This window comes from Dermacentor andersoni, chromosome 1, assembly GCF_023375885.2.
Source record: "Dermacentor andersoni chromosome 1, qqDerAnde1_hic_scaffold, whole genome shotgun sequence".
In the NCBI taxonomy this organism is placed as follows: Eukaryota; Metazoa; Arthropoda; class Arachnida; order Ixodida; family Ixodidae; genus Dermacentor; species Dermacentor andersoni.
Window position 1 is genome coordinate 202,712,640 of NC_092814.1, and position 25,623 is coordinate 202,738,262.

A 25,623-nucleotide genomic window follows, 5' to 3' on the forward strand; every position below is an offset into this window, starting at 1 on the left:
GTCTGTTAAGTCGGTTAAGTGGCGCCGCTACACAGCCGGGAGACGCGTCAGGTTGTCGTTGGATGGGCGATGGCAGCGCCTAAAGCGGTCACGGCTGGAGTTGTTATTTGAACGGAAGTGTATGCATGTACAGGAAGCTTCAGATACTCCATTGGTGCTTGCGGGAAAGCCGCCGCGCAAGGGTGAAGAGTTCGCGGTTTGTGTCTGCATCTGAAGATTATGCCTTGGCTCTTAACGCGTGCGGTTTTCTGCTCACCGTTACATACACCGAAGAGTTATGGTGGTAGTTGGAGGGAGGGAAGTTAAATGATCATTTATTATTTCAAAGGAATGGGCTCTTGTTTCAGCTATTGCTGTAAAGAGCAAAACAAGCGAGTTAGGTAAGAGAAAACGATGTGCGAATTTCCAACCAGCTCTTAGAATGCTTGGAATTATTGCACTTCTATGCAGAGTTGTTCACCCCAGTTATAATATATTATTAATAACAGTGCACTTGTTTTTCTTTAACTAGTAGTGGTTGACGGCTACTTCGTTCATATGATCCCTTGTACCGATCAGTTTCCTTTGCACTGTGCTAGCACACAAAGCAATTCTCTCCTAAGGCATATAATAACATCATCTACAGTAGGCGTGACAGCAGCTGTTTTTGTCTTAACGTGCCAGTCTTAAAGAAGTTACTCGACTTTCTCCATTGTGATTTTGATGACTACCGGCTTTTATCTCGCCAGGCATGTCAAACCCGCCGGTTACTTCGATACGTCGAGCCTCATCGAAGTAAGTAACTTCTTACTATTCCATCACTTTTGCCGTAGTGCAAAGCCAGTTTCTTATTTATGTTGAAGTATATGTGGGTTAGTAATTCATAAGGTTCATCCTTAGCCAATTTTGCAGTCGCTAAGTGTGATGTAATGAAGTGTAGTATGTATACATTTATTTATTCTTTCCTTTCTCTTTTACAGTTCGAAACACTTATTGATGAGGTAAGTTGCGCCAACTACAATCCTGTTCTTTAAAAAGGTTCATTGTTAATTGCGGGACAGGTATGAAAGCTAAGTGTATCTTATGTGCGCATTACTATTATTCCAGCAGCCATCAAGCGAGCCTAAAAGGTAAGCAAACCCCAGTTTTCCCTTCAGTAATTGTGTTATACTTGTCATAATTCTTTAACCACCATGGGTGCTGGAGTATGTCGCAGCAAAGGCGCATTGTCATAAAGTTTTCTCATCCAACCCTTGCTTTTCTAAAGCAATATGTAGTACAAGTTGCAAATGTTCAGATCAGATAAAAAGAAGGCTAAAATTGTCAACGATGCATGAAGATTTTAAGCAGCTGAACCAGGGCAGATGACGACCCTGCTTTGGCATGGCTTACCTCTCCCGTGGTCTCTTCAATACATTTATTTAAGGCGTCGATATTCAAATACCCCTTTTAAAGGCTTGTATCTTGCTGTGGTGTGCTTTACTACGTAAACCACCTATTTACGACATTTTTTTTTTCCCTGTTGGTACTGTTGCTATGACAAAAAATCTTGAGTCTCATAATGAATCCATAGTGTGACAGTAATCATCTTCCTTGGCCCACATTTGTTATGCGTCATACAGAGAGATGATGTAGCTCATGGTATGGAGAGACAGGCATACAAAACGTGGACACCAAAAGAAAGAAGGACCACACAAACGCCGTGCCTTACTTCCTTTTTTTGTATGCCTGCCTTTCAGTACCATGAATCCCGACCAACTTGCTCAACTTTCTGTCATTCTAAGAAGTAGCAGTAGTAGTTAGTGCAATTGGGTAGTGCAAAAGGTATTGAAACATCTGTAAAAAGCATCCTAGCCTCTTGATATGTGCTCAGGCATCCATTATGTTGCCTGTCTTTCTGCTTAATGTTCTGCTGAAACCTTTTCTTGTGTAATCTGAGACCTATGAACATGCTCATGTAATGTGCCATTTGCTTCACAGTAGCTGGCTAATGTTCATGTAAAAAAATTTTATAACATTTTCTGTATTTCACATGCACTAGACTCGCCCCCGTGGCACAGGCAAGTGTAGATATGCTATCAGTGACATCATGTTAGCGAGTGTTCAGCCACAGAAGCTGGCAACAATGCTCTGATCTACTGGTAAAGAAACTAATAAAAAGGTGTGAATTGGCTGTGAGAGCCGGCCTGAGTGCATGTGTGATCAAATTTTTTTAGCCCCCCCCCCCCCCCCCCCCCCCCCCCCCCCCCCCCCCACCGAGGCTGCCAGAGAGCACTGGGGTGCAGTTCGACCGCAGCTGCCATGTTCCAATTACATTAATATGCACCTGTACATAAAAGAACCCCAGGTGGCCAAAATCAATATGAAGCTCTCGGTCATGGTGTCTCCTATAGCTTTTGTTGCTTTGGGCCGTTAAAACTGTTTAAATCAGACAGAACGCTGTGCTCAGCCTTCCTTATTTTAATTAAATGCACGCCTTTTCTTTCTTTAATTCTTCTCCTGCAGAAAATGGGGAATTTCTTAATGCTATTGTGGGGTAGTACAGTGAAGTGCTGATATTGTAAGAAGTACCATATTTTTTTCAAATCTAAGCACCCCCCAAGTAAAGATAGAGTGCACCCCTCTATCCTATAAATTCACAGATGTTTGCATAAGCTTAAGCACTTCCTTTGTATTTAATGTGGTGGGATACCAAGTGGCAGGTCAAAGCAGCAGCACAAAAGACTTTATCTAAAGTGACAGCATAAGTGTGTGTCATATACTTCTGAAGACACCGGAAGTTGTTGATATCCTCGACTACACCGGGGGGGAGGGGGGGGGGGTGATAGAAGACCTATGGGCCCCGGGTACCAGACAACCTAGCTATGCCACTGAAAACACGTCACTCTTTACATTGAACGACCCAGAAACAGCCTCATTAGCTTTCGCTGAGAAACATTTGCGAGAAAAAACTGTAAAGCCACCTTCTTTATCGGTCTTATCGCAATATATACCTGTACTATTCCTTCCCACCTGCACATTTGCTAAAGTGTGTTGAAACTAGCATTGATGACTTTGGCGTGGTAATGTTTTCTACAGAAGCAGGGATTTTTGTTAACGATTTGCTTGCTTTGGTGGAATTTTACTTAACGTCGACTTTTATCAAGTGGAACAAGGATATATTATTGAAAAAGGGTGTGTGCATTGGCTCATGTATAGCCCCCTTGTTAAGCAATATTTTTTTAGCTGAACATGACATGACTGTCCGAAAGAACAAACATACAGAAACTTTTTAGATTTATTGATGATTTTATTATTTTTATTGATTGCTCTTGGGAAATTTTTCAAAACAAAAGCAAGGAAGGGTTGAATGCATTCTGTGGTGGCCTTAATTCTATTCAGGTGACAGTTTAATGGCCAATTGACAGAACCATTAGATTTCTGGACTTGAAAGTTGTTTGCTCCAACAACCAGCTATGCTAGTGCTATGCACTCTTAAAAAGATTACACGCTTTGGGGCTTGTCCCACAACAATAATCATCATCTGTCTTGCTTCCGTTTCCTTTTCTTGAAAACTCTGCGCTTGCTACTTTCCTGTCCAGAATGCTGTGTCAAGCTGATAACGCGAAAGCCATTCATGACTTGGAAGTGCCGGGCTCACAGCATTAAAAGAAGGGAATATGGGCAAGACAGATGATGATTATTGTTGTGGGACAAGATACAACCCAAAGGGTGTAAACTTTTTTAAGAGTGTGAGCCACAGGCTAACAAAGCTTGACTCCCTTTTCACTCTAACCACTCGAAACTAACCAAGAGAGGCATTGCGACGATATGCCTCAGCAATGCATTAAAGAACTCTTGCACTCACCTAATGAAGGATAGCTTCTGGAATAAGGCTCCACGCTTAAAGGAAGCTGGCTATCCAGACCATGTTTTAGTGTCTGTAGGAAAAAAGCAGCTTAAAAGAAGGCACGGGAGTTCAGGCCAATCTAACACTCAACACTGTGCAAGTGCAGGAACGAGCAGCACAGCTGTAATTCCCTATATTCACCAACTTTCACATAACCTTGAGAAGGTGGCACTCCACGATGACATTAGAGTGTTTTCTTTCAGTACCCGATAAGCTTGGAAGGCTCTGTGTGAACACAAATCCTTGTAGGACAGAAAAGGTTAAGTGCACAATAAAGCATAAAAACAAGTTCATAGATTGCAAGGCATTTGTGATTTATCCTATTGCACTCTCCTGTGGGAAACAATATGTCAGCCAGACCAGTAGGTGCTTAAATGAGCGGTTGAAAGAGCACAATAACAACAAAAAACGCTGCCACCTTTTGGGTTTCTCACCCTCCGTACCCGAGCATGTCCTTGCCGACCTTTATTTGATAAAAGTCATTTTTGGTCTATATAAAGGTGAGATCACCCAATTAATTGTCGAGGCAGAGCATATCAACGCACTTGGTGATTTGTGCATTAGCAAGCATTGTTTCCTAAGGAGTTAGATTTCCTGTGTCAGCGGGGACAATTTGTTCAGGTAGGTTGCGGCTGGTCATGAGTATGGTTCGATGGAGTGACTTTCATCGCACACGTTTCTTAGTGTTTCCACGTGATCTATGTCTGCTATGGCGCATGTGGTATATAAGCGATCTGGTTTTGAGAATAAACATTGTTGTTGCTACTAGTGCTGTGTGTTGTCATTTTATATGTGCCTTCCTGTGTCCGTATTACATTTCACGCTGCATCAAAAGTGTTCGTGTTGTTAGCAGATTCAAGGCACCAACACCAAATGTTATTCAAAGGCAGGAACCAAGCCGGTTTTAGTAAGCATTTAAAAGTAGTCTTATGAAAGTCTAGTAGAGCAAGGTTTGTGTTCATCTATGATAAAGGATTTCTCCATTGACCTTCCATAGTGGCCTGGTGCCTATGGCATTGGAGTACTAAGCACGAGATCGCGGGATCAAATCCCGGCCATGGTGTCGCATTCCGATGGAGGCGAAATGCAAAAACGCTCGTGTACCATACATTGGCTGCAGATTAAAGAATCCCAGGGGATCAAAATTAATCCGGGGTCCCCCTCTGCAGTATGCCTCATAATCGGGTAGTGGTGTTGGCGCGTAAAACCAGCGAATTTATTTTTTGATTTCTTCATTGTGGGGGAGGCCAGACAGCAAGTACTGTGTGCAACAATAGCGGTGAACATAACATTTGTGATGCCAAATATGTGTCCCTGGTTGTTAGCAGAGGCTAGGTGGTGTTGATGGAGAATGAACGGCTAACTTGTGTTCTGTCTTGTTCACTTGGTTGCTGCTTCTTTTGTTTCTTCATACCCTGTGGTGCCCTTAAGTTGTGATGTGTAGTCATCCTTCCACATTTAGCTACCTTGCAAGGCTAGATTTTCTGCATCCAACACCTGTTAGAGTGAGAAAACTGTTCAACTAATCAAGATTAATGTAGATTACAACATGTCTTCTCTCAAACAATCATTGCTCGGGGCGACCTGATGCCTTGCTCAATTCCCCTCGAGGATACTTCATCACATCTGGCCGGTGCCTCCAGCGCAGGTGCATGCCTGGGAGGTGCTGTTCCCTTGGAGCAGCGGTGTCTGGCTAACACACCACTGCTACCTTTCAGCTTTCAACAGTGTCTAATGGTCTGCACTGTACATGCTAATCCTTTAGCTTAGGTCAGTTTATTGTGTGTTGCCATTAATTCTCCAGTTTTGAAGATTCTGTACCATTGTAATAAGTCACATCCATTCTTTATTTTTTTTTTTTTGCACAAGCTCTAGAAAAAGCAGAAAGGTGGTGTGCAGAGTTTGTTGGAGAATAGGAAGACTGTGGCAGGTGTCACCATTAAGTCATAATGCACATGTGTATGTTAAATTTCAGCATTGAATTGCACAACTAATATTAATTCTAGATTTCTCAGGTTGACAGTTGTTGTACTTTGCTTCTTTAGAGAAGTATTGACATGAAAATCTTGTCTCCCATTCTTTCTTTGCTTTATTAATAGCTGTCGACTATTTAATTAAGGGGATGGATCCTCATTTCTTCAAGAGTGCAACAAATGATTAAGTGAACTTCTGTGCAACCAGCTGAATACACAGGCCAACTGCAGCACAGCTTCGATCATCAAGCTGGAGGTCATTTGCATCATGGGAATTAGAGGTAGTGGTCACGTGGTATCACAAACCACTCGTGCATGCTTGTCAGCCAAGAGAAGTGGTTGAAGACCACACAATGACCATGTTGCTGATAGTTGGCCATGTGCTGCCAAATCAACCCTTTCATGCTTATTCAATCTGCGCTTTTCCACATTGGACTTGGGTTAAGCCTGGTCCCTTGCTGTTGCTCCCCTGGGAATGTGAAGGCTTCCTTTGACCTCCTATACCATTGAGTGCTTGGTGCACTTCGCTTTTGGCAACATGGCAGCACGGTCACGATGTGAATGCAGGCATTGGTGGTATGTGGCACCACACAACCACCCACCTCCCATTTCCATGATGTAACCAGCCATCTCCTTCACGTCTGAAGCTGCATTGGACTTGGCACATATTCTGACCTGGTCGTGTTAAAAAGCAAAGTACCTTTTTGTTGCACGTGCAAGGAATTGAGGCTTGATACCATAACTGCTCAAGTTTAATGCCACTATTGATTGAGAAGTTTTCTTTCCTAACATTAATTGCAGCCACTGCAATACATTTGGAATTTTGGAAGAGCTTCCTATTTGTGAAATTTTCTAATGAAAGCTCTTGTTTCTTTGAAGGAATCTCAAAGCTGTACAGGACACTGGGATCTGTGGAAAGATTGTTTTAATGAAAAGAAAAAAAAGTGAAATTTGCTTACACAAATGCATGTGCCATAATTCATGGGGTTACACTACTACTGTGTAAAGGACTGGATTCATGCAGATAGCTACTGATTTTTCCTTGCAATTCTCTGCATAACTTTTTTTTCTTGAGTGGGCTGTCATTGCAATGAAGTTCCTTTTGCAGCCTTCTCTTGTGCTGACAGGCGGCTTGTTGCTTTAAAAAAGGCCTCTCCTGCTTGTGTCTCATGCAGTTTCTCCTTATTCTCTCTCCTCTCAGTATGTCATCATGGCTAAACTTTAAAAAGGGCAAGGTATGTTCTGCTGTATCCTTGTGTGCTTTTTCTATGTGTGCTCTATGCTGCATGTTCACCTGTTCATGCTTGAATTATCGTGCAAGGCCTCTGCTTTTGAGGCATGACTGGGTTTGATGTTTACCTTGTGCTTCACTTGCTGCTGTGGAGGTTGCAGGCCTACAACCTAGGAGTGTTTAATGCGTAACATATATCCATGAGACTTTATATTGATAGGATTGCACATTTCATTAATATCTTTATGTTCCAAAATGCTAGAATGTGATCCTTGCCCCCATATTCATAGATGTTCCTCTGCTCTGACTAGTGTAGGATAGCACTGCCTCTCAATCTCAAATGAAGTTGTCACTGTGCTTTGCAGTCCTCAGTGATTCCTGTGGTACATACTTGTTTGAGAAATGCCTTTCGCTCCGAGTACAAAATTGTAGCTTAGGAATTGCTTAGGAATTGCCAATTAATTTTCTTGAAGAGTAATGATTGCTCCATTGGAGGGGCAAGGGGTCAGCTCTGCCCTTTACTTGGCAGAGTTGAACTAAATTAAAGAACAAAGAAACTCCAACCAAAATTTATTTTAATTTTAAAAGCTACGTTTCGGAGCCAGAGCGGCTCCTTCTTCAGGGGTAAGATTGCATGAGATGTAGCACTGCTTATATGCATTTCTTTTTTTAATGCTTTGACAGGTGTGCGGCTTTTTTCAGTTTTCATTGGTTAGAGTGTTCTTTGTTCTTTAATTTGATTGTTCTCAGCCAGGTAGATATCTGCTGAATGTTTACTTTAGAGTTGAACTAGGTTTGCGAGTACGGGGTTTCACAAATGTCAGCACTGCTGCCAACCTAGTGTTTCAGAAAAACAGCATGAAAGAACAAGTTAAAAAAAAGTAAAAAAAAAAGAAAGCAAACATTAATGTAACTGCGAAATGAATTGCTTCAGAGGCTGTCAATCATGTGTGCGATGGTATGACATTGTTAACAAGCTATTTCATTGAAAGGGAGAATGCAAAATTGCAACAAGATTTTAAATATGCTTAGCCTCACCAATTTTAAACTGACATTTGAGGTAATGTGCTTCTCAGTGGTTCAGCTTTCACAGATCTTTCCATGAGACTATCAAGCGAGTGTTTTTTTTTTTTCTTCATTGTTGCTGGGTTTTGTTTCTTTGGTATTATAAGTTTGACAGTATCTCCCGCTAACCCATTATGTTGTCTTTATATCCACATGTTACACACTTGCACACACTTTAACAGTTATAATTAAAGTGTTCACGTTTTTGCAGTTGACTGCTTGTTTTCCTGAATCACAAGGTCCTTTGTAAAATAAAAAAATCTAAACAGTGGATCACAACAGTACATCACTTTTGAAGTAATACTTTAAGGAGCCCTGCAACATGTTTTGAACATTATATAAAATAAACCTGCTTAGTCTCGAGACAATACTTTAATAAACGTCTGCTCTTGCGCTCACAGAGCCTTAAGTTTCATTTGAAAGACTTCTTGTTAATTTTTTCAAATAGCTGAATTCTCCACCATTTTTCATCTATATTTCTTTGCAATTTTCAATATGGTGCACATTGGCCAGGTTTCTCTAGGCATCCTAACTGAAGCAGTTCCTCCAGCAGAAGCAAAAGTAGAGAAATCTTTGCTTTTGCTTCTGCCAGAAAAGTGGCCAAGAAGCAGGTAAATGGCCAGCTGATGATGTACTGAAATGTTGCATCTTTAAAGAAGCCCTGTAACACTTCTGGGCATCTTAAAATAAATCTGTCCAGTCGTTACATAATGCTAGCATGAACGCGAGACAAATGTTATTCCTCTACACATAGCAGGGAGCGTACGTCACTCTGAAGTTTGCTGGCCCTTGGCTGCAGGTTATTGAATAGCGACAACTTTTCGTGTGGCTCCTGCACATCGACAGTACACAACAACTGTTGGCCAGAAAAGTCTGGTTCTTTTAGTGGTCGCAGACAGTCGGTGTCAACTCATCAGCAGCAGGAAAAGCAAGCAAAATGGCACAGAAAGCAAATGCCACCGAGCAAAAACAAAGCTAAGCCACAGTATGCCTCATCACACGGCTTGAATGTGGACCTTGAGAACTTGCATTTGAGCATGCCTGTGCTTTCATGAAAAGCACGTAGCATTGTGAAAGTTGCAAAGAATGCTGAAACACAGCACTGTGGAAAAGGTCCTTGCCCATCACTGATACTTAGCCTCAGAATTGCAAATGTGAAAAACACTCTTCAAAGGACTTAATATTTCTTTATGGTCAAAAGGGTATAGTGAGGTTATTTTACCTCTCAACAAACGTGCTCCCACATGTACACTTATTATTAGCATGAGCTCCCTTGCCTGTTTTGCTTCAGCAAACTGTGGTTGTCTTAATAAGACTGTATGGCTTTCATTAGACAGTGCCAGTGAAAGAGAACAGTGAAACTAGGCTTGTGGTCATCATCATCATCAGCCTATTTTATGTCCACTGCAGGACGAAGGTCTCTCCCTGCGATCTCCAATTACCCCTGTCCTGCGCCAACCAATTCCAACGAGCGCCTGTGAATTTATTAATTTCATCACCCCGCCTAGTCTTCTGCCGTCCTCGATTGCGCTTCCCTTCTCTTGGCACCCATTCTGTAACCCTAATGGTCCACCGGTTATCTAACCTGCACATTACATGACCTGCCCAGCTCTATTTTTTTTCTCTTAATGTCAATTAGAATGTCGGCTATACCCGTTTGCTTTCTGATCCAAACCTCTCTCTTTCTTTCTCTTAACGTTATGCCTAGCATTCTTCGTTCCATCGCTCTTTGCGCGGTCCTCAAAGGGACACTAAAGCGAAACAATAAATCAGTTTAGACTAATGAAGCATTGTTTGAGAACCCCGCAGGCAGTCATTTCAAAAAAATAGTTTGATTATTAGATGAGAAAATGAAGGTCCAAGTATCAGTATTTGAATTTCACGCCGAAACCCCAGCGCCGGTACGTCAGCGTGACGTCGGGGATTCCAAAGTATTTTTTCGCATTTGGGCAGCATTGGCTGAATAAAGGTTCCCGAAACTTGCCATGTTTAATATTTGTTTCCTTTAGAACACAATGTAGTCAATCTGTACCGCTATATATAATTAGTAGGCCCTAGAAGATGCCATCAAAATCCAAGACGTCACAGCCCCCAGGTGCGGGAACTTAAGTAGGTGTCGCCACCCGTATTTAGTTCTTGCGCTTTTTCTGGCTTACCAAACGTCTTATTGTTTTAAGAGTAGTGTTTTTGGTGTTGTAGAACGGTAATTTACTGATGCATAAGAAATCATTTTTCACTTTAGTGTCCCTTTAACTTGTTCTCAAACTTCTTTGTCAGTCTCCAAGTTTCTGCCCAACAAAAATTGCAACACAGTGAAGAGATGCTGGTTAGAGCATTGCCTTTGCTAGCATATTCTCAGTGCTTCCAGCAAGCTAGAAAAACAAGAAGGAAAACTTCGAAGAAAACTTATGCAGCTGTTACTAACTGCATTGACACAAAACACTTGAAAAGTCTCTGTGAAGGAGGTTTCTAAAGAGGTACTCCATCAAGGTAAAGGCAGTTTGTAACTTCATTGGAAAATATTATTGCAAGTCAGTCAATCTTCGATGTTTCTTATGTATATATATATATATATATATATATATATATATAACTTTTCCTAATTTAACCTATTTTTATACAGGTAGGACTCCAGCACCCTTTCAATAGTTGAAGCAGGGGTCTGTTAACATATAGGACTATCAAGGAACTGAAAATTAGTAAATACAGATATTACAATAATTTTTTTGAGCATAGAATAGATTAGAAACCTGTGGAAAAGGAAATTCACTAATGTAGGAGTAATTTTTGCAAGATAAAGAGGTGAAAGTCAACAAGCTGCTTATACAGATGAAATTATGTGGATGATTTGTGCCATAGCCTTTCTGCAGTAGTTAGCAAATGCAATAATTCATGATGTCTCCATTTACATTGAGTATGTACTAACTTAGATTTTTTTTATGTTGCGGTGTCTTCTCTAATGGGTTGATTTGTCTTAACTGAATTGACTTTTGAGGCAAACTATTATAGCAAAGTTTAGTTCCTCAAATAACCATAGCCTTACTTTACTAGCCCACCTGAAGTTCTGTTTTGTTTAGTTTTGTTTTGTTTGTTTCTCCTTTGTTTCTGTTCAGTTTGCAAAGCCTGGAGCTTCCTGTGGCCAAATTTCATGCACCAGATGACAGTTGCTACAACTGCAGCTCGGAGTTGCAGCTTTATCACTTGAATTTTGAAGAACTGTCTGCATCAGATGATGATCTTTTGTCCTTGTCTGGTTTGAGTGACAATGATGAAAGCATCATTATTAAGAAGGTATAGCAAAATCTTTAAATTGTCAGTTTTGTTGCTTAACTTCTGCCTACTTACAAGCTTAACGAGCTTGTTAATGCATAATGCTTGTAATTCTCCATTTCGCTTTCTAAGCAATTGACAAGCTCACTTATTTAACCAGTAAACTCTCTGGAACTAGCAGTGGATAGAATGACCAAGTACTGTATAAGTTAACATCCACTTTATCCACTCGTACATCACTGTTGCATGATGCATTTTGAGTGGCATAGCAAATAAGCAGTACAGGGTGGAAGGTAAAAGAACAAACAATTAACCACACCTGGCAGTCATGGGCTTGATCAGACTGCTGAGTAGGTGTTCATCACAAGATGAAAGCCCACTTGATTAGAAGTACTATTGGCATTGAAAGAAACACAAACAGTGGAGTGTGTGGCCATAGCTTAACTGAAAATATGGTATGCACCATCAGCCAGTCATCATCAGGGATAGGCCTGCACATCCAATGTGCCCACAGGGTGCGAGGATGCTTGCCACACAGTGATAGTTCTGCTTCTGTTTACTTCGATTTTCATTTTGTCACTGTCAAATCAATGAAAACAGAAGCAAAACTATCGTAGTAGGGTGTGCGTCCTCACACCGTGCAGGCAAACTGGATGTGCACGGCTGTCTTTGATAATGACTGGCCGAGAGTACGCACTGTACCTTCAATTATGCTTCGGCCACCCGTTTCACTGTTCATGTTCCAGTTGACACCGATGGTTCATATTAACATGTCATATGGGCTAGAAGGTCATCTGAGCAACAGTTGCTTAGTAACTTGGTGCTGCAATTTTGAAACTACAAGGTTGCGCGAGATAGCTTCCATTGACTGACCTAGTGTCTTGCAATGAATTTGCATTATACCTTGCAGCTGGCCTTTCACCAAGAGGATGCCTTGGAACTGGAAGAAGAGGCCAAAGCACAGCCAGACACTGTCGAGGCACCTCCAATTTCTGTAGGCCAAAGGGTTGTCATGCGATCAAACCTTGCCAAGGAGGACAACTGGACAGGCGCAGATCACAATGCTTGGGCACTGTGCGTTGGTTGTTTCTGAAGCTGTATTCAAAAGTTTGTGCGGTTGAGAGGATAAAAAATTGCTTATTCTTTTCTCATAATACTGCAGCGCGGGGGAGGAGGAAATCCTGAATACTGCAAAGCTGCGGTGCCAAGGACACCTACCCAATTGTGAGTGGCACAGTGTATACCATTCTTACATAGCAAGGGGCTTCCATCATGTTCTTTGCTGCACTTGAGTGCCGGTCTAATACTCAAAGAACTATAGCTTCATTTGCAATGTTTAGTATTCGGCCAGTGTACATCTTGCGGGTAAAAAGTTTTCCTTATGATCATGATCGGTGTTACATACATGTGCAACTACTTTCTCATTAACTTAGCATTGTTATTCCTGTTGCTATGCATGACTCTGGAAATACAGTAATGCTCAGTGCACCTTCTTGTAATTGGTGCTTTTGCTGCAATGATGTGGTCAAAGCTGCGCAGGTTTTGCCTGCTTCCTTGTTTTACCTGTGACAGAGCAGTGGTGGTACAGTCGACTCCCATTAATTCGCCCCTTGCGGGGCCTCAAGGTTTGGCCAAATTATCTGAAAGGTCGAATTCACAAATGGCTGCAACTCAATGAACGAATTCAAATCTTTTTGATTGCTTGATGTAGTCTTTAATCTCCTTTTGCTTCTTGATTGATACAACCAGCATGAAGCAACGAGGGCCATTATGTTTAAATGCTGCCTCAGTGGGGCACGACATGGAAACAAGTGGGAAAAAATGGCTTCACAAGCAGAAGGAGTGTTGGCCACTAAAAGATAAATGTAAAACAATTTCATACCTGTAACAGTAGCGCCATCTGCTTAATCTTTTGTGTTCTCAGTCTTTTGGTAACCGCTGTGCACATGAGGGGGTGCCAGTGGTGGTTGAATTAACCAATGTGGCATGCTGTCGCATTTGAATAAACGAGTTTTCCTTCCATAGCAATGTATGGCTTCTCACCGGGACTTTCCAGTGCGTTTGGATTAAGCGAAAAGTCAAATTAACTGAGGTCGAATTAGCAGGAATCCACTGTAATACCTCACCAGTTCATCAGCACTGCTATAATTAATTTTTTTTTAGCCATAGTAGTGCCAATACCAAGCCAAGCTCATATTTCTATAAACCACAAGGAACTACATGCAGCCTTTATGCATGTTACTGTCGAAAGCTTAGGCAACATATATGAGTACTGCAAGCCTGAGGTCAACATATGAGGCCAAGTTGAGAAAAACATACTTTGGGAAGAGGAAGAATACAGATTATTAATGTATTATAGAGCACATTGTTTAAGCAAATCAGTCTTATAAAATGTATAAAGTTGTTTTTGTATTTTTTTAAGCGTTAGAAATTTGGGTCTCATGCCAGCATGCTTTAAAGGGACACTAAAGGTTACCAGAAACTCAAGTTAAAGTGGTAGAGCAATGTTCTAGAACGTCTAAGGCGTCAATTTAATCGCGAACAGAGCTTTAGTAACCGAGAAATTGAGGTAAATGCATGACACGATTTGAGACCCCCCAGCGACATTCCGGTACTAAACCGATGACGAAAGGACTCCTCATAATTTGTGTTACTAATACTCAACTACTCGTATTAAAAATATCATTTCATTCGATTATAAGACGGAAAAAAATGCTACTTGTCTACGTCTATTCGACTCTAAGAAAAAATAACATTTTGACGTTACCCTTCAGTAATATGGGTGTTCGAAAGGTTTCGTTTTCGCTCGACTCTGCGCGCTCGACTCTGCGCCGCGCACGCTTTGGAGTTTCAGTACTTTCGTTATCGCGTCGTGCTGTGAGGGTTCTGCTGGTTCGCGACACTTTCATTTGGAACAAGCAGCGAGAATGCGACGTCCATGTGATGTCGTGGGAAGCCCTCGTTGCTTTCCCGCTCCGGAGAGCCGGTGTCGAGGCCGCCGTCGTAGTACGCAACGACGCCGGCAGTGCGAGCCCTCAGCAGTAGGTCGCGCTCGTCGGTGCTCAAATCGCTGAAATTGAGCCCACCATCGCGAGCCAATCTGTCGGTGTCAGGGTCCATTGCGACGAGCGTCGAAGTTTGCGCCATAGAATGAAGTACCAGCTTATGGGCGTCTTGCGCTGGAGTTGCGCCAACTTGGGTCGTATTGAGCCCTGGCTGTGGCGAAGCACGTTTCTAGGCCGAGTTTTGCGTCGATTCGCACTTTTTTATGCGCTGTTGCGAGTGCGAAAAGGCTCGTCACTTCTCACAGATCACGCCGACCAAGCTGCGAGCTCGCCGCAGCCTATAGTTTAACGAAAACGGACTCTCCGTGTGCCGTGGGACGTAATGTGGGACGTAATTCGTTTCTCCTTCCGCTAGCCACCATACTCCCGCTTTCGCTCTGCTGTCGGCTCTGTCTTGGCTCTGTTTCTGGCCGCGCGTTTGCGTTTTGCGCAGAAAAGCCGTAGCGCCGTCTGCGGACGCCGTTCTACTCACCGTTGGCGCAACGTCACTATGAGACCATGATGTCAGTACTCCTCGATCGGAGGGCGGGCGATTTGAACTGCGCTAGCGGTACGCGGACGCTTCAGAACGCATTTTCTCTTAAAATAAGTCTCTCCTTGGCACGAAACAAGCGTTTCGAGGTTTCTGTGATGGTATTTCAACAGTCCACGTTGACTTAATAGTAACCTTTAGTGTCCCTTTAACTTATCTCATGGCAACAAGACAATTTTTGACAGTCATCTAGGTAAGGCCTTGATCTGTGCAGTGAACCAAAACTAATGTGATGTGAATAATTTTGAGAGCGTGATGATGAAATAACTAAAAAAAGAACACGCGCTTCTGATGGATATGCCTTGCTATAAAATGGAGCCATATCAAAGGTTGTGTGTGTGTGTGCGTGCGTGTGTGTGTGTGTGCGTGCGTGTGCGTGTGTGTGTGTGTGTGTGTGTGTGTGTGTGTGTGTGTGGTTCATGACAGCCAGCCATGTAGGAAATAAGTGTGCAAAATTTCATTTACAACCCTCCATTAAATTGAGTTACGTTCACCTGCATCTTGCACCTTTAGTGCTCACAAAAGATATTTAGATGTAAAAAATATTTCCAATATTCATAGCACACATTCTCCGAACTCCTTTCTTTCTTTCTTTTTTTTTTTTGTCTGCTTTTACCCATGTAGCACATCATCATCCTTTTTGTAGCTTGTTTTGCAGCACCAGTACTCGTAAAGGGAGGCCTTTGCATTGAGTATCCAGGGATTTGCAAAACATGTTTCAATTGTGTAAAGGCCGGGTTCTGTTCTAACTTGTTTCAGCAAATCAAGTGTGCCTTTCTCGTCATTGCTGAAATGCCACTAGAGCATCACATACAGCAATGTTGAGTCGGAAGGCTGACATAAAGGTCTTTGGTCGGCCCTTGCAAATTTGTACCATTGAAGCACTCAAGGCAACACAACATTCTTCAAGACTCTGAAGAAAAAAAAAAAATTGTGTTTTCAACTTGGCCTCAATTTCATAGCCGTGTAGACACTCATATCCTGTGAGCACCAGCACTATGATCACACAGGCGGCATTTCTAGACTAGCTTCAGTTTTGAAAGCTATGGTGTGTAGCATGCCACCTTGCTGGTTCCTGCTACACGGCGGTGCTCGCCACCCAGTCTGCCCAAGTCATAACAGCTGAGCTGATGCAGCAACAGTGATTTTACATGAGTCATTGTTGCTGTTGCCATCTAATTTCATGAAACGGGCCGCTCTGTTGCGCATGTGCTTTGAATTGTGGACATTGTATTGTTGCTAAAGGAAATAGGCAGTCATGACGGCAAGAGGCTGTGCCGCACTAAGAACCATGGGAGGTTTATTTCCAGCCTTTTAAAAGGAAGCGATACGAAAGAAGGGAAAGGGAGTAAGAGAAGGAAAGACTAGGTATGACGTTTACAGTGATACTGATAAACTGCAATCTGATACATCTTCTCTTCCTGATACAAAAACAAAAACGAAAAACAACCGCTGGTCCTCGGTCTTCACCATGTACGACCTTGGAGCTGCTTTCTTGCTTACTGTCGCTGCACGTGACCAGTCTCCACTTGTCCTTCGCAGACTGGTGATGCTTTGCTACTGGGAACCCTGGATCCTCGTTGTACCTGGGCAGGGTAGTGTGAAGGTGCCGGCCTTGCATCAGTTCACCCAGAGAGCGGCCGTCATCTAGGGCAGAAGAACGATAGGCTAAAAAACACAGCCAAAAGTCATCGTGGGTGCCATTAGTCTTCTTTAGGATGCGCTTAAAAATCTGAACCCCCTACTCTGCCAGTCCATTTGACTGCAGGAATTCCAGACTTGACGTAATGTGCTGAAAGTCATATTTGTGCGCGAACAGACGGAACTCTTGCAAACTAAACTGGGGCCCGTTGTCAGTGCATACTTGAACCGGTATGCCGTGCCGTGAAAAAAATAGCCGATATTTTGGCTATGACTTCTTTTGCTGTTGTGTCCCTTAGCTTCTCCACGTCGGGGAACTTAGAGTGGGCATCGTACACTATGACATAGGAAGCTCCCCCAAACTGGAAAAGATAATTCCCCGCATGGTGCCATGGCCTGTCCGGGGTGGGCTGCATGAGAAGGGGCTCACTCTGCTGATTGTATGTGTACTTTTGGCAAGTACGGCATCCCCGAATGAACGCATCAATAGAACTGGTAAGGCCAGGCGAGAATACCAATCCCCGTGCTTTGGCTTTACATTTATTCAGTCCGAGGTGTCCTTCGTGAATTCGTTGAAGAATTTCTGCTCTCGTAGTTTTGGGTATGACCACTTTGCAGCCCTTCAGTAATATTCCTTCTACAACAGTTAGTTCCCCTGCAAAGGGCTTGAGTTCACCATCGACATAGGAAGCTCCCCCAAACTGGAAGCTCCCGAAACTGATACAGACGTGTTGCATTGCTTTGTGAGCAACTGCAAAAGCAGTTGCAATATGAAGAGATCTGTAGTTGAGAAAAGAAATTTTCTGTCTAGTGATTCTGCTAGCCTGGAATAGCAGTGTGCCATTGCCCAAATCAATGGGTAGCTTTGAAACTGTTGTGCTATGTACTATTACATTTTCCATTCTTTTTTTTTTTTTTCTCTCTCTCTCTCTTTTTTGTTCATTTGCTTCGAAGGCAGATGTGGAACAGAATGTTTTATGCTGGTCAAGCTTTGTGGTAGACAAATTTGCAAGAACACAACTGACTCTTCGTGTTTAGTAGACATCAGGTCTGCAGTGTTGGTTGTTGGCAGCAATTCATCACGCACAGTGTTAAAAAGCTTCACCCGAAGCTGTTAAAGCATACTATGAAGAGAAGGGTGCCAAATTTTATGCACCTTGTCAACATAACAGCTTCAGCTATTTCAAAGAATGTCATATTTCTGTGCACAGCTATTGAAAAGGCACTAGACAGAGGGGAATTCAAAGACTCCTACACAGTTTGTATGTGCAGGCAGTGTATATGGCCAGTTTTACATAAGGTGCTGAATTGTTTAGAGGAACAAGAAATTTATTTCTCCATGAGAGACTCTGAATCTCTGACCCAAAAACAGCGAAAAAGTTGCTGTCACCAAATAAGGCAGCTTGTGGTATATAGCACTTTTTGTTCCATTTGCAGCAAAATGTGGCTGTATACGATGTCTTTTTCATTGTGTCTGCTTTGTAATAAATGCCCTTGCTGTGAAGATGCAAGCTCTGCTCTCTTCTACCCCATGCACAGAAGTTCATGTAAAGAACACAGTAGTGGTGCAAGTGCTGAATGTCGAGATGCAAGTCAGTATCTATATGAGTTCGCAATTATAATTATACACACGTTCTTCATTGGCAACTTTACTACTGCAGTGCAGTCAAACACCAAATTCAGCTGCAGAAGCATCACAAACATGCTACATGTTCACAAACGGGAATGTGATGCGAGTAATTGTTTATTTTTGTTAACTCTTTACCTTATCTCAGCTGTTGTTTAAGGCTATTCAGTGTTGATAATGAATGCTGTTCACATAGCGCACTGAATTAATTTCCCCACTTCCCTTGTTTGTTATTGTGTGTGTTTTGTATCTGTGTTGTATGTATGCTTCTATTGGTGTTCTATGCCTATCCTTTGCTTGGAGGCGATCATTATTTATCCTAAAGTGCCCAGAGGGTAGCTGACTGCCACAAACTGTGTTGCAGGCCCCCAATTTCAGACAAAGGCATGGGACAAGGAGCGAGAGCGACTGAACAGCAGCCCCCACTCTTCACTTGACTTAGAGTGGGAGAATGAAGTTGGTAAGGCAAGGCTTGTGATCGTGCAAGATTTCACTCGCATGTTTTATTTCTTAGCACGCTTCATCCATTTCTGGCCCATCGTCATGTTTTATTTCTTGGGGATCATATAACAGCACTTCAATCCTCTATTGAGCATTACAGTTAGAAATAAGCTTTTTAAAAATATATGTTGTCACATTGTGGTGATAGTGAAGAATCAAGCACTGCCAAAAGTGGAATAATGGTACTTTATATTGTGAGAACTTTTGCACAAAAAAACAAGCAACACTTCAATCAAGAGTGGTGAGCTAAGTTGTTGCTCATTGAATCTGATCTCATGGGTGAAGTCCATGTGCTTTTTATACTTGTCTTGTTGTACATTCCAGAGTAATCACCAGTGCTTGCATGCATTTGCGAGTGTACACATGTGAGGAAAAGTATACGGACAAGAGGCTTGCCAAAAAAACTGAATTTCTTCAAGGTTCAGATGCACAAACTGAATATGATGAGTGCATTGGAAAGTTTGCAATGTGAAGTTTGGACTGCAGTCCTCAATTTCAAGTTACATCCATGGCAAAGAGGAAAATTGGATTTATTACGGAACCCCCTGTTCTGTATACCTTCACTCCAGGGAGTACAACACTTAACGATGTGCACTGTTTAGATGTCTCTTTTTCTATGGAGCTGGCGACAACATTCATGAAATTTTGGGTACAGTGTGGTTACGTCTTGCACTGAGTGATAACTGGATAACAGTGGTAATCCAGTGAAAATGAACACCAGCATAATGTAAAATAATGATGCTTTACAGTATACAGTTGAAACTTGATTTAACGAAGTGATGACCACGCTCTAATTAATTCGTTAAACTGGGTAGTGTGTAAAATCGAGAATGGAATTTTTTAGTTCTTCAGAATCTAAAATTGTAACATAGTGACACGCAAAATCTAGTGCGGCATCGTTTTTGCTACTAATCCAGCCATCTGTTGCATAAACCATGAAATTACAAAAGCAACCACCCCCGCCTCTACAGAGGCGGTGTTTAGTCTGCAGTTCCTTGCATGGGCGCGACCTGCAGCCTCGTCAAAATAAAGCTAGGGCCGCGACTAGGGCGCCTAGATGTTTTAATGCGTTAGCTTTAGAGCACACACTCGAAGAAAAACCTGTCTGTGTCAAAATTGGAAAGAAATCACAGCTTTTTTTACTCATTTATTTCAGGAAAGACTTCGTTAAATCGAGTTTGGCCAAGTTAGTTTCATTAATTCAAGTTGATGACAACATTGAACCCTATGGGTACCTGCCGGGGAATGGAAATTTCTTCGTTAGATTGAGAACTTTGTAAAATCGGGTTTCGTTAAATTGAGATTTAACTGTAGTAGGCTCATCCACACTTGTAAAAATACATCCACCTGTAAAAATACGTACCGAGTAATTTTTTTTTTTTAATGGAAACAAATTTTAAAAAGGGATTTAGCTGATGCAAGAATGCTTTCTTCACTACTTGTCCTTTCAACATGGCAAACTTGTTATAAGGCCCATGTTGCTATGGCAGCAGTGCAGCAAGTCACGACAGGAGGCTAGAGCAGTTTATTCAGTTTTAAAAGTGCCATCGGTTTTTGAAATAATTATTGACGAAAAATTCAGCTTTTTCTCCTGTGGTGCCGAAAGAGGGCACACGAATGGTACAGGAGGGAAAGGAAAAAAAAAATAAAGAGGTGACACTTGTTCACACTTTGTTACACTGTAGGTTGGATGTCGGTTCTAATGTAGAGTGCTACATAGAAAACTGTGTGTTGCAAGCGTCGCTCCAGCTCCTGCAAAACTTCAGGTTGTACTGAAAAGGTGCATAACTAGCCTATGACCTTCCTGCACATGCCAGCATTGTCTTTTAGAGTAATAATGATGCTGAGCAAGCATTGGAAGCACAGATGTCCGCAACTGCCAGGCATGCACTTGCATGCGTTGGTTTTTTAATGCGAGAGCATTTGTTTGGACCCTACTCTACTTTGATCTGTCTATCGGGCCTCGATACTGTCGGCATCAAAATAATTTTAAAAATATAGCCCCCAGGTGGAATCGGGCCACCAAGGCAACAGTTGAGAAAGGGCACAGAGTACATACAACAGCAAAGTGGAAGAACACTGCCGCCATTGTGCTGTCACAATATCAGTGCGCATGCGCAGCTTGTGCTTGGTGGGTTAAAAGGTCTCCCGAGACGCACAGTGCATTTGGCTGCAAATGCGATAAAGCCAAACGGACGCACCATCACATTCCACTCAATCGACTGCAATGGAAGTTGAACAAGATATGTGTATTATGCGAATGGAGTTCTTGCATAACTTGGACAATCAACATAGATGGGTTCTGCTGGAATTTTTTTCTTTGTTGTTGTTGCAGTATCATTCAAAAACAATTTTCAAGTATTGATAATTGCACTTCACAGCATATATGTACATGGACACCACCTTCTAGCGGTGCATTTGAAGGAATTTGTATGCGCTTTTTGTGGAGCGTCACATCGAGGAAGGTAACATTTTCTTCACATGCGTTTTACAGAGAGAACTGGCGGGAGCTTTGTGAATCTGATGGTGATTTTGGTTCTGAGGAGCCATATATTTATATTCTGTATTCAGATGGCCAGCAAACATCCTTGGATGAGGGCACTGAAGAAAAATGCAACGATGAGGACCCTAGAGAAAATGGTTCTTGTGGAGATCACCCACAACGTGATGCCAACTGGAAACTGTATACTCTACAAGAGCCTCAGGAATAAGGAATATTTTTGGAAAAAATTCACTTAGTACTCAGCATTTTCTCAGAAAGAGTCGAGCTCATTTTGTATGGCATCCGAAACACGCAGAATAGTTCCTGACCAGAACGATCGCAAAGTGGGCAAAAGGCTCGTAAAATTAGTTACTTAAACAACCATATTCAAGTTTTTCTTTAATTATTATTCTGTGTCTGCTTCAGATGCTGTCTTGTCAGCTTGTCCTTTTTGGGGGTCCTCGAATTAATTAGTGATAAAACCTTGCATGACTTGAACACATGCATTCAATCAATCAATCAATCAATCAATCAATCATTTTATTCTTGTATCAATGTACATGGAGGGGTGAAAAGAAAAAGCTGCCGATAAGGCAGCTTGATGGGTTCTCACCCCCATAAGTTTAAGCAGCAACCGTTTACAGCAAGCAAAAATTAGTAACAAAGAATAATACATGTATAAGCATTTCACTCAACTAGTGCAAGTATAATAATAATATGAACTAGAAGACAAAAAAAATATAATAACTTGCGTGCTGGCTTATACAAAGTTGAAGTAACATGCAAGTTTGTGAGCTATGTCATTTTGTAAGTCTGGAACCTGTTCCTGCTGTTTTTTTTTTTTTCCTTGCTTACTAAAGGGTTAACACCACCACAGCGATGTGCTTCTGCTACTGATGATGACTTCGTGTATGTCCCTGGTGTGGACACCTGTAGCAACCACTCAACTCCTCTGTCAAATGAAAATGACCTTGAATGGGATGGCGACCTCTCAAGGTACGTTAAAGCTGCATTTTAACAGACCTTCCTGTGGTAAGGGTGTAACTTGAGAAGTGGAAAATATATCTAAATTTAGCTGTTCATGCAAATTCTCCTGTTTTTCAGTAGATATGCGGGGCAGTGAAACATGTGGTAAAAACAGATTCCTGAACACTTGCTGCTTAATTGGGGCAATTGCAAGTTATCAATGCAATGGTAACAATTTTTTAGCATGAAACTGAATGACAAAATTTGTGCCATAGAGGTCTCAATTTTCAGTAGTGTACCACGACGGGAACTACATACAGTACGTATTCAGGGGTGAAACCAGAATTCTTCTGTGGAATTGGGGGGGGGGGGGGGGGCGCATCTGAGCATGAGTGTTTATTTTCGTTATGGGGGCAGGAGGGAATTCTATCACTCCACATGTCATGGGGGTAGGAGTTGGGGGGCGGGGTACAGTAGGAAATAATCTGGGGCCAGCCATCTCCCATCGGCCCCCTTTAGCCCTTTAGAGCTGCCTCTGAGTGTATTTTATGGGAAAAGGAAAATTACAATAGCACTCAAACCTCATTATCACAAAGTTGAAGGGGAAGCTGAAATTAATTTGTTATATCCATTACTTTGCTAGATTGACTATTGCCCTTAACTGCAGTACATGCCCAATGGTGTGCACAACTTTAAACATGCAAAGAAGATTACGGCTCTGTGGCCCTCTGAACTGCTATGTGGCCGCGTGTGTGATGAAAATTGAATAAAACGACAGCAAAGGACTATCCGGCGCGTGCAACACACTACTTCTTAGCACCTGATGCTGCAGCTGTTACGATAGCATCTTTATGTTCCAGTGTGATGGTCTTTCGCTTCCACTTTACACTTGGCTCGTTCGTATTGTTGTGAAACTGGTGAAATAGTGACGCGGTCGAAAGGAACAGCTAGCATGCTGCAATGCAAATGAAGTCCGTTGTGTTTAAGCAGCACGTAGCACACAACACAATGCGCCACCTAGGTATGCAGCTGGGACGATATTCTTGGGCAACCTCCTTGACTTTTGGAGGTAGTTTGGCTCTTGTGAGATTTCACAAACCTGTCAAAGTTTACAACCAACAGAGTTGACACAGCGCCAGAAACACTGGCGTATACGCAGATGCATTCAGACCGTGAAAGCGAAACTATGTGATTCACCGCTTTCTCATTGCTCCGCCAAGGTCTATTCACATTGGTTGCAAAGGCAAGGCCGAAAAGCAGTTTGTGCAATAGCAGTGCAACTACATATCATGGGGCAAAACACCAGTTGGTGAAAATTATGCATTCATTATGTTACTAATGAAAACATTTGTAGAAGTACAGACAATGTCATTAGAATAAGAAATTGTGAAGTCACAGGCTGTTGGCTTCCATCCACAAACAATTATGGGTACGAAACTGTGCAGGCTTCCTGCAGTTTGCTTGTGGCGATGCGTGCTGAGATATACCGAGATGGTATTACTGTATTTTACACTGTAATGTTGTCACAGCTCTTTGAGCTATGTTTTAGCTACGTCTTTACCAAAAAAAAAAACTACAAGTGACCATGTGTGCTGTGCTAGTGAAGATGAAAGTGTGGTTTTTGTAAGTTATTGCAATTGCTTTTATCTTAACACTGAAATAACAGATGTGTGTTGGTGTACTAAGGACACATGCACATGGTACCTCATTCAAAATCTGGGTGAATCCACTGCTCAGAATTCATACAAAACTCTTAAGGCTCACCAGTGTAATACCTGCCGTTATAGAATGAAGGCTATAAATACAAATGGGTCAGTAAGTGTGTTCGTGTTTAATTGTGATTAGTCATTGTGGCCAATATTCTCACTTGCTTATGCTTCATTTGTACTGTTGTTGTGTGCTCTGTAATGCGATGTGATGTGAGCTGGTGCAGTGTATGACTTAGCACAACAAGCCTTGAATGGCAAATGTTGACTTTTTCCCATGGAGAGGTTGGCCCAGCGAAATTTAGAGGGTGCTGTGGTGCCTCTAGAAGCCTAGAAGTCCTTATGTTCAGGGACAACAGGGGGAAAGTACTGTATCTTTTTGCGTATAACCCGCCACCATGTATAACTTGCACTCCCAATTACAGCAGCCCAAAAGAAAAAAACCTGCACAAGAAACCCACTGGAGTGACTGTATAAAACAACGCTAAAATATTTTCAAAACGTCTCCATTTGCGGATTCACAGCTCGTCCATGTCGTGTCTTTGGCCAGCAGCTCTTCCCTCGCCTCTTCTTCAGCGATGCTTTTAAAGCTGGATTCACACAACAGACGTGATCGCGGATAAATCAGTCGCACAACATGTAGCATGAATCAGATCACTTCACAGCTAGATTCGCACAACAAGGGATAACAGCGCAGATGGAGCAGCCCTCACCTGGGCAATGGTGATGGAGCAAATACGACTCAGCCATACCACGAAGCACTTCACGTGGACCGAGGGAGCACTGCAGGCATTGGTGACGTATGTATGATCACGTGACACGCAATTCACAAGCTCAAATCACGATTTGCTAAGTCTTGTGATAGCTTTATCATTAGCTTCTGGTGCACTAGGACAGCCATTGAGCACAGCTCATCATGATCCAAGTTCTAGTTTGTCGGCACCACGTGCATTACTCACCAACTACTAAACCTATAATGGCGATCTGTAAAGTGTAGGAGAATGGGCGACCATGGAGGTAAGAAGGAGCTTCAACATACAAGGGTGGAGAGGGGGTGGGGTTCTCTAGGAGATATGGAACTAAATGATAGAGAACCTGGCCTTCAGATGTACACTTCAAAGTGAAATTTGCATTCTATGCTGCCTTGAAACCACACTTCAAAGCAAAATTCACATATAACCTGCATGCAGACTTTACGTTTAAATTTTTTTGCATTCTTGGTGTGGGTTATACATGCAAAAATATGGTAAACATGTCCACTACAGAGATTAGTAAAAGGCGATTAGAGGTTTGGTGGTAGAAAAGTAGGGAGGCCACAAACAACGGAAGCGTATGAACACAAATTTCTCAACTATGATCTTCGGGTTGTATAGCCCAGAGGGAACCACCACAAAGAGAAGGACAAGACGATACACAAACTGTACAGTCTTGTTTATGTGTGACATATAAATGTGTGACGTACAAACCACATGTCACAAAATTTCAAAAAAAAAAAAAAGCTGGTTTTGCCACTTTCAAGTGTTACACTCATAATGTATTTGAGGTTGCATTATATTTGTGTGAACATATATTTTCTTTCTTTTAAAGTTATCAGTGTGTCTTGATCTGGCCGTGTCTGTGTAACAAATAGAACAGTTATCGTAAACTGAATGTATGCTTATAACGTTTAACGTGAAGCTTTCTTTGCCTCTTCCTT

The 25,623-nt window shown here is 42.2% G+C and overlaps 1 protein-coding gene and 1 long non-coding RNA gene across 2 annotated transcripts in view; both read left to right on the plus strand.

The window, feature by feature from the left end:
* The first annotated feature begins 136 nt into the window (after nt 1-136).
* Nucleotides 137-980, plus strand: LOC140215279 (uncharacterized). The gene is made up of 3 exons (XR_011892235.1): nt 137-380; nt 729-774; nt 960-980. It is a non-coding gene; the product is annotated as an uncharacterized lncRNA (long non-coding RNA).
* A 102-nt stretch (nt 981-1,082) lies between these two features.
* The window catches only part of LOC126546948 (uncharacterized), a 42,972-nt gene continuing 18,431 nt past the window's right edge, over nt 1,083-25,623 (plus strand). Inside the window, exons 1-6 of the mRNA XM_050194668.3 lie at nt 1,083-1,109; nt 7,043-7,076; nt 12,318-12,481; nt 12,570-12,631; nt 18,637-18,732; nt 22,116-22,251. Of these exons, the coding sequence (XP_050050625.2) occupies nt 7,044-7,076; nt 12,318-12,481; nt 12,570-12,631; nt 18,637-18,732; nt 22,116-22,251 (491 nt within the window). The 5' untranslated portion in view covers nt 1,083-1,109; nt 7,043. The remainder of the gene's footprint in view (nt 1,110-7,042; nt 7,077-12,317; nt 12,482-12,569; nt 12,632-18,636; nt 18,733-22,115; nt 22,252-25,623) is intronic.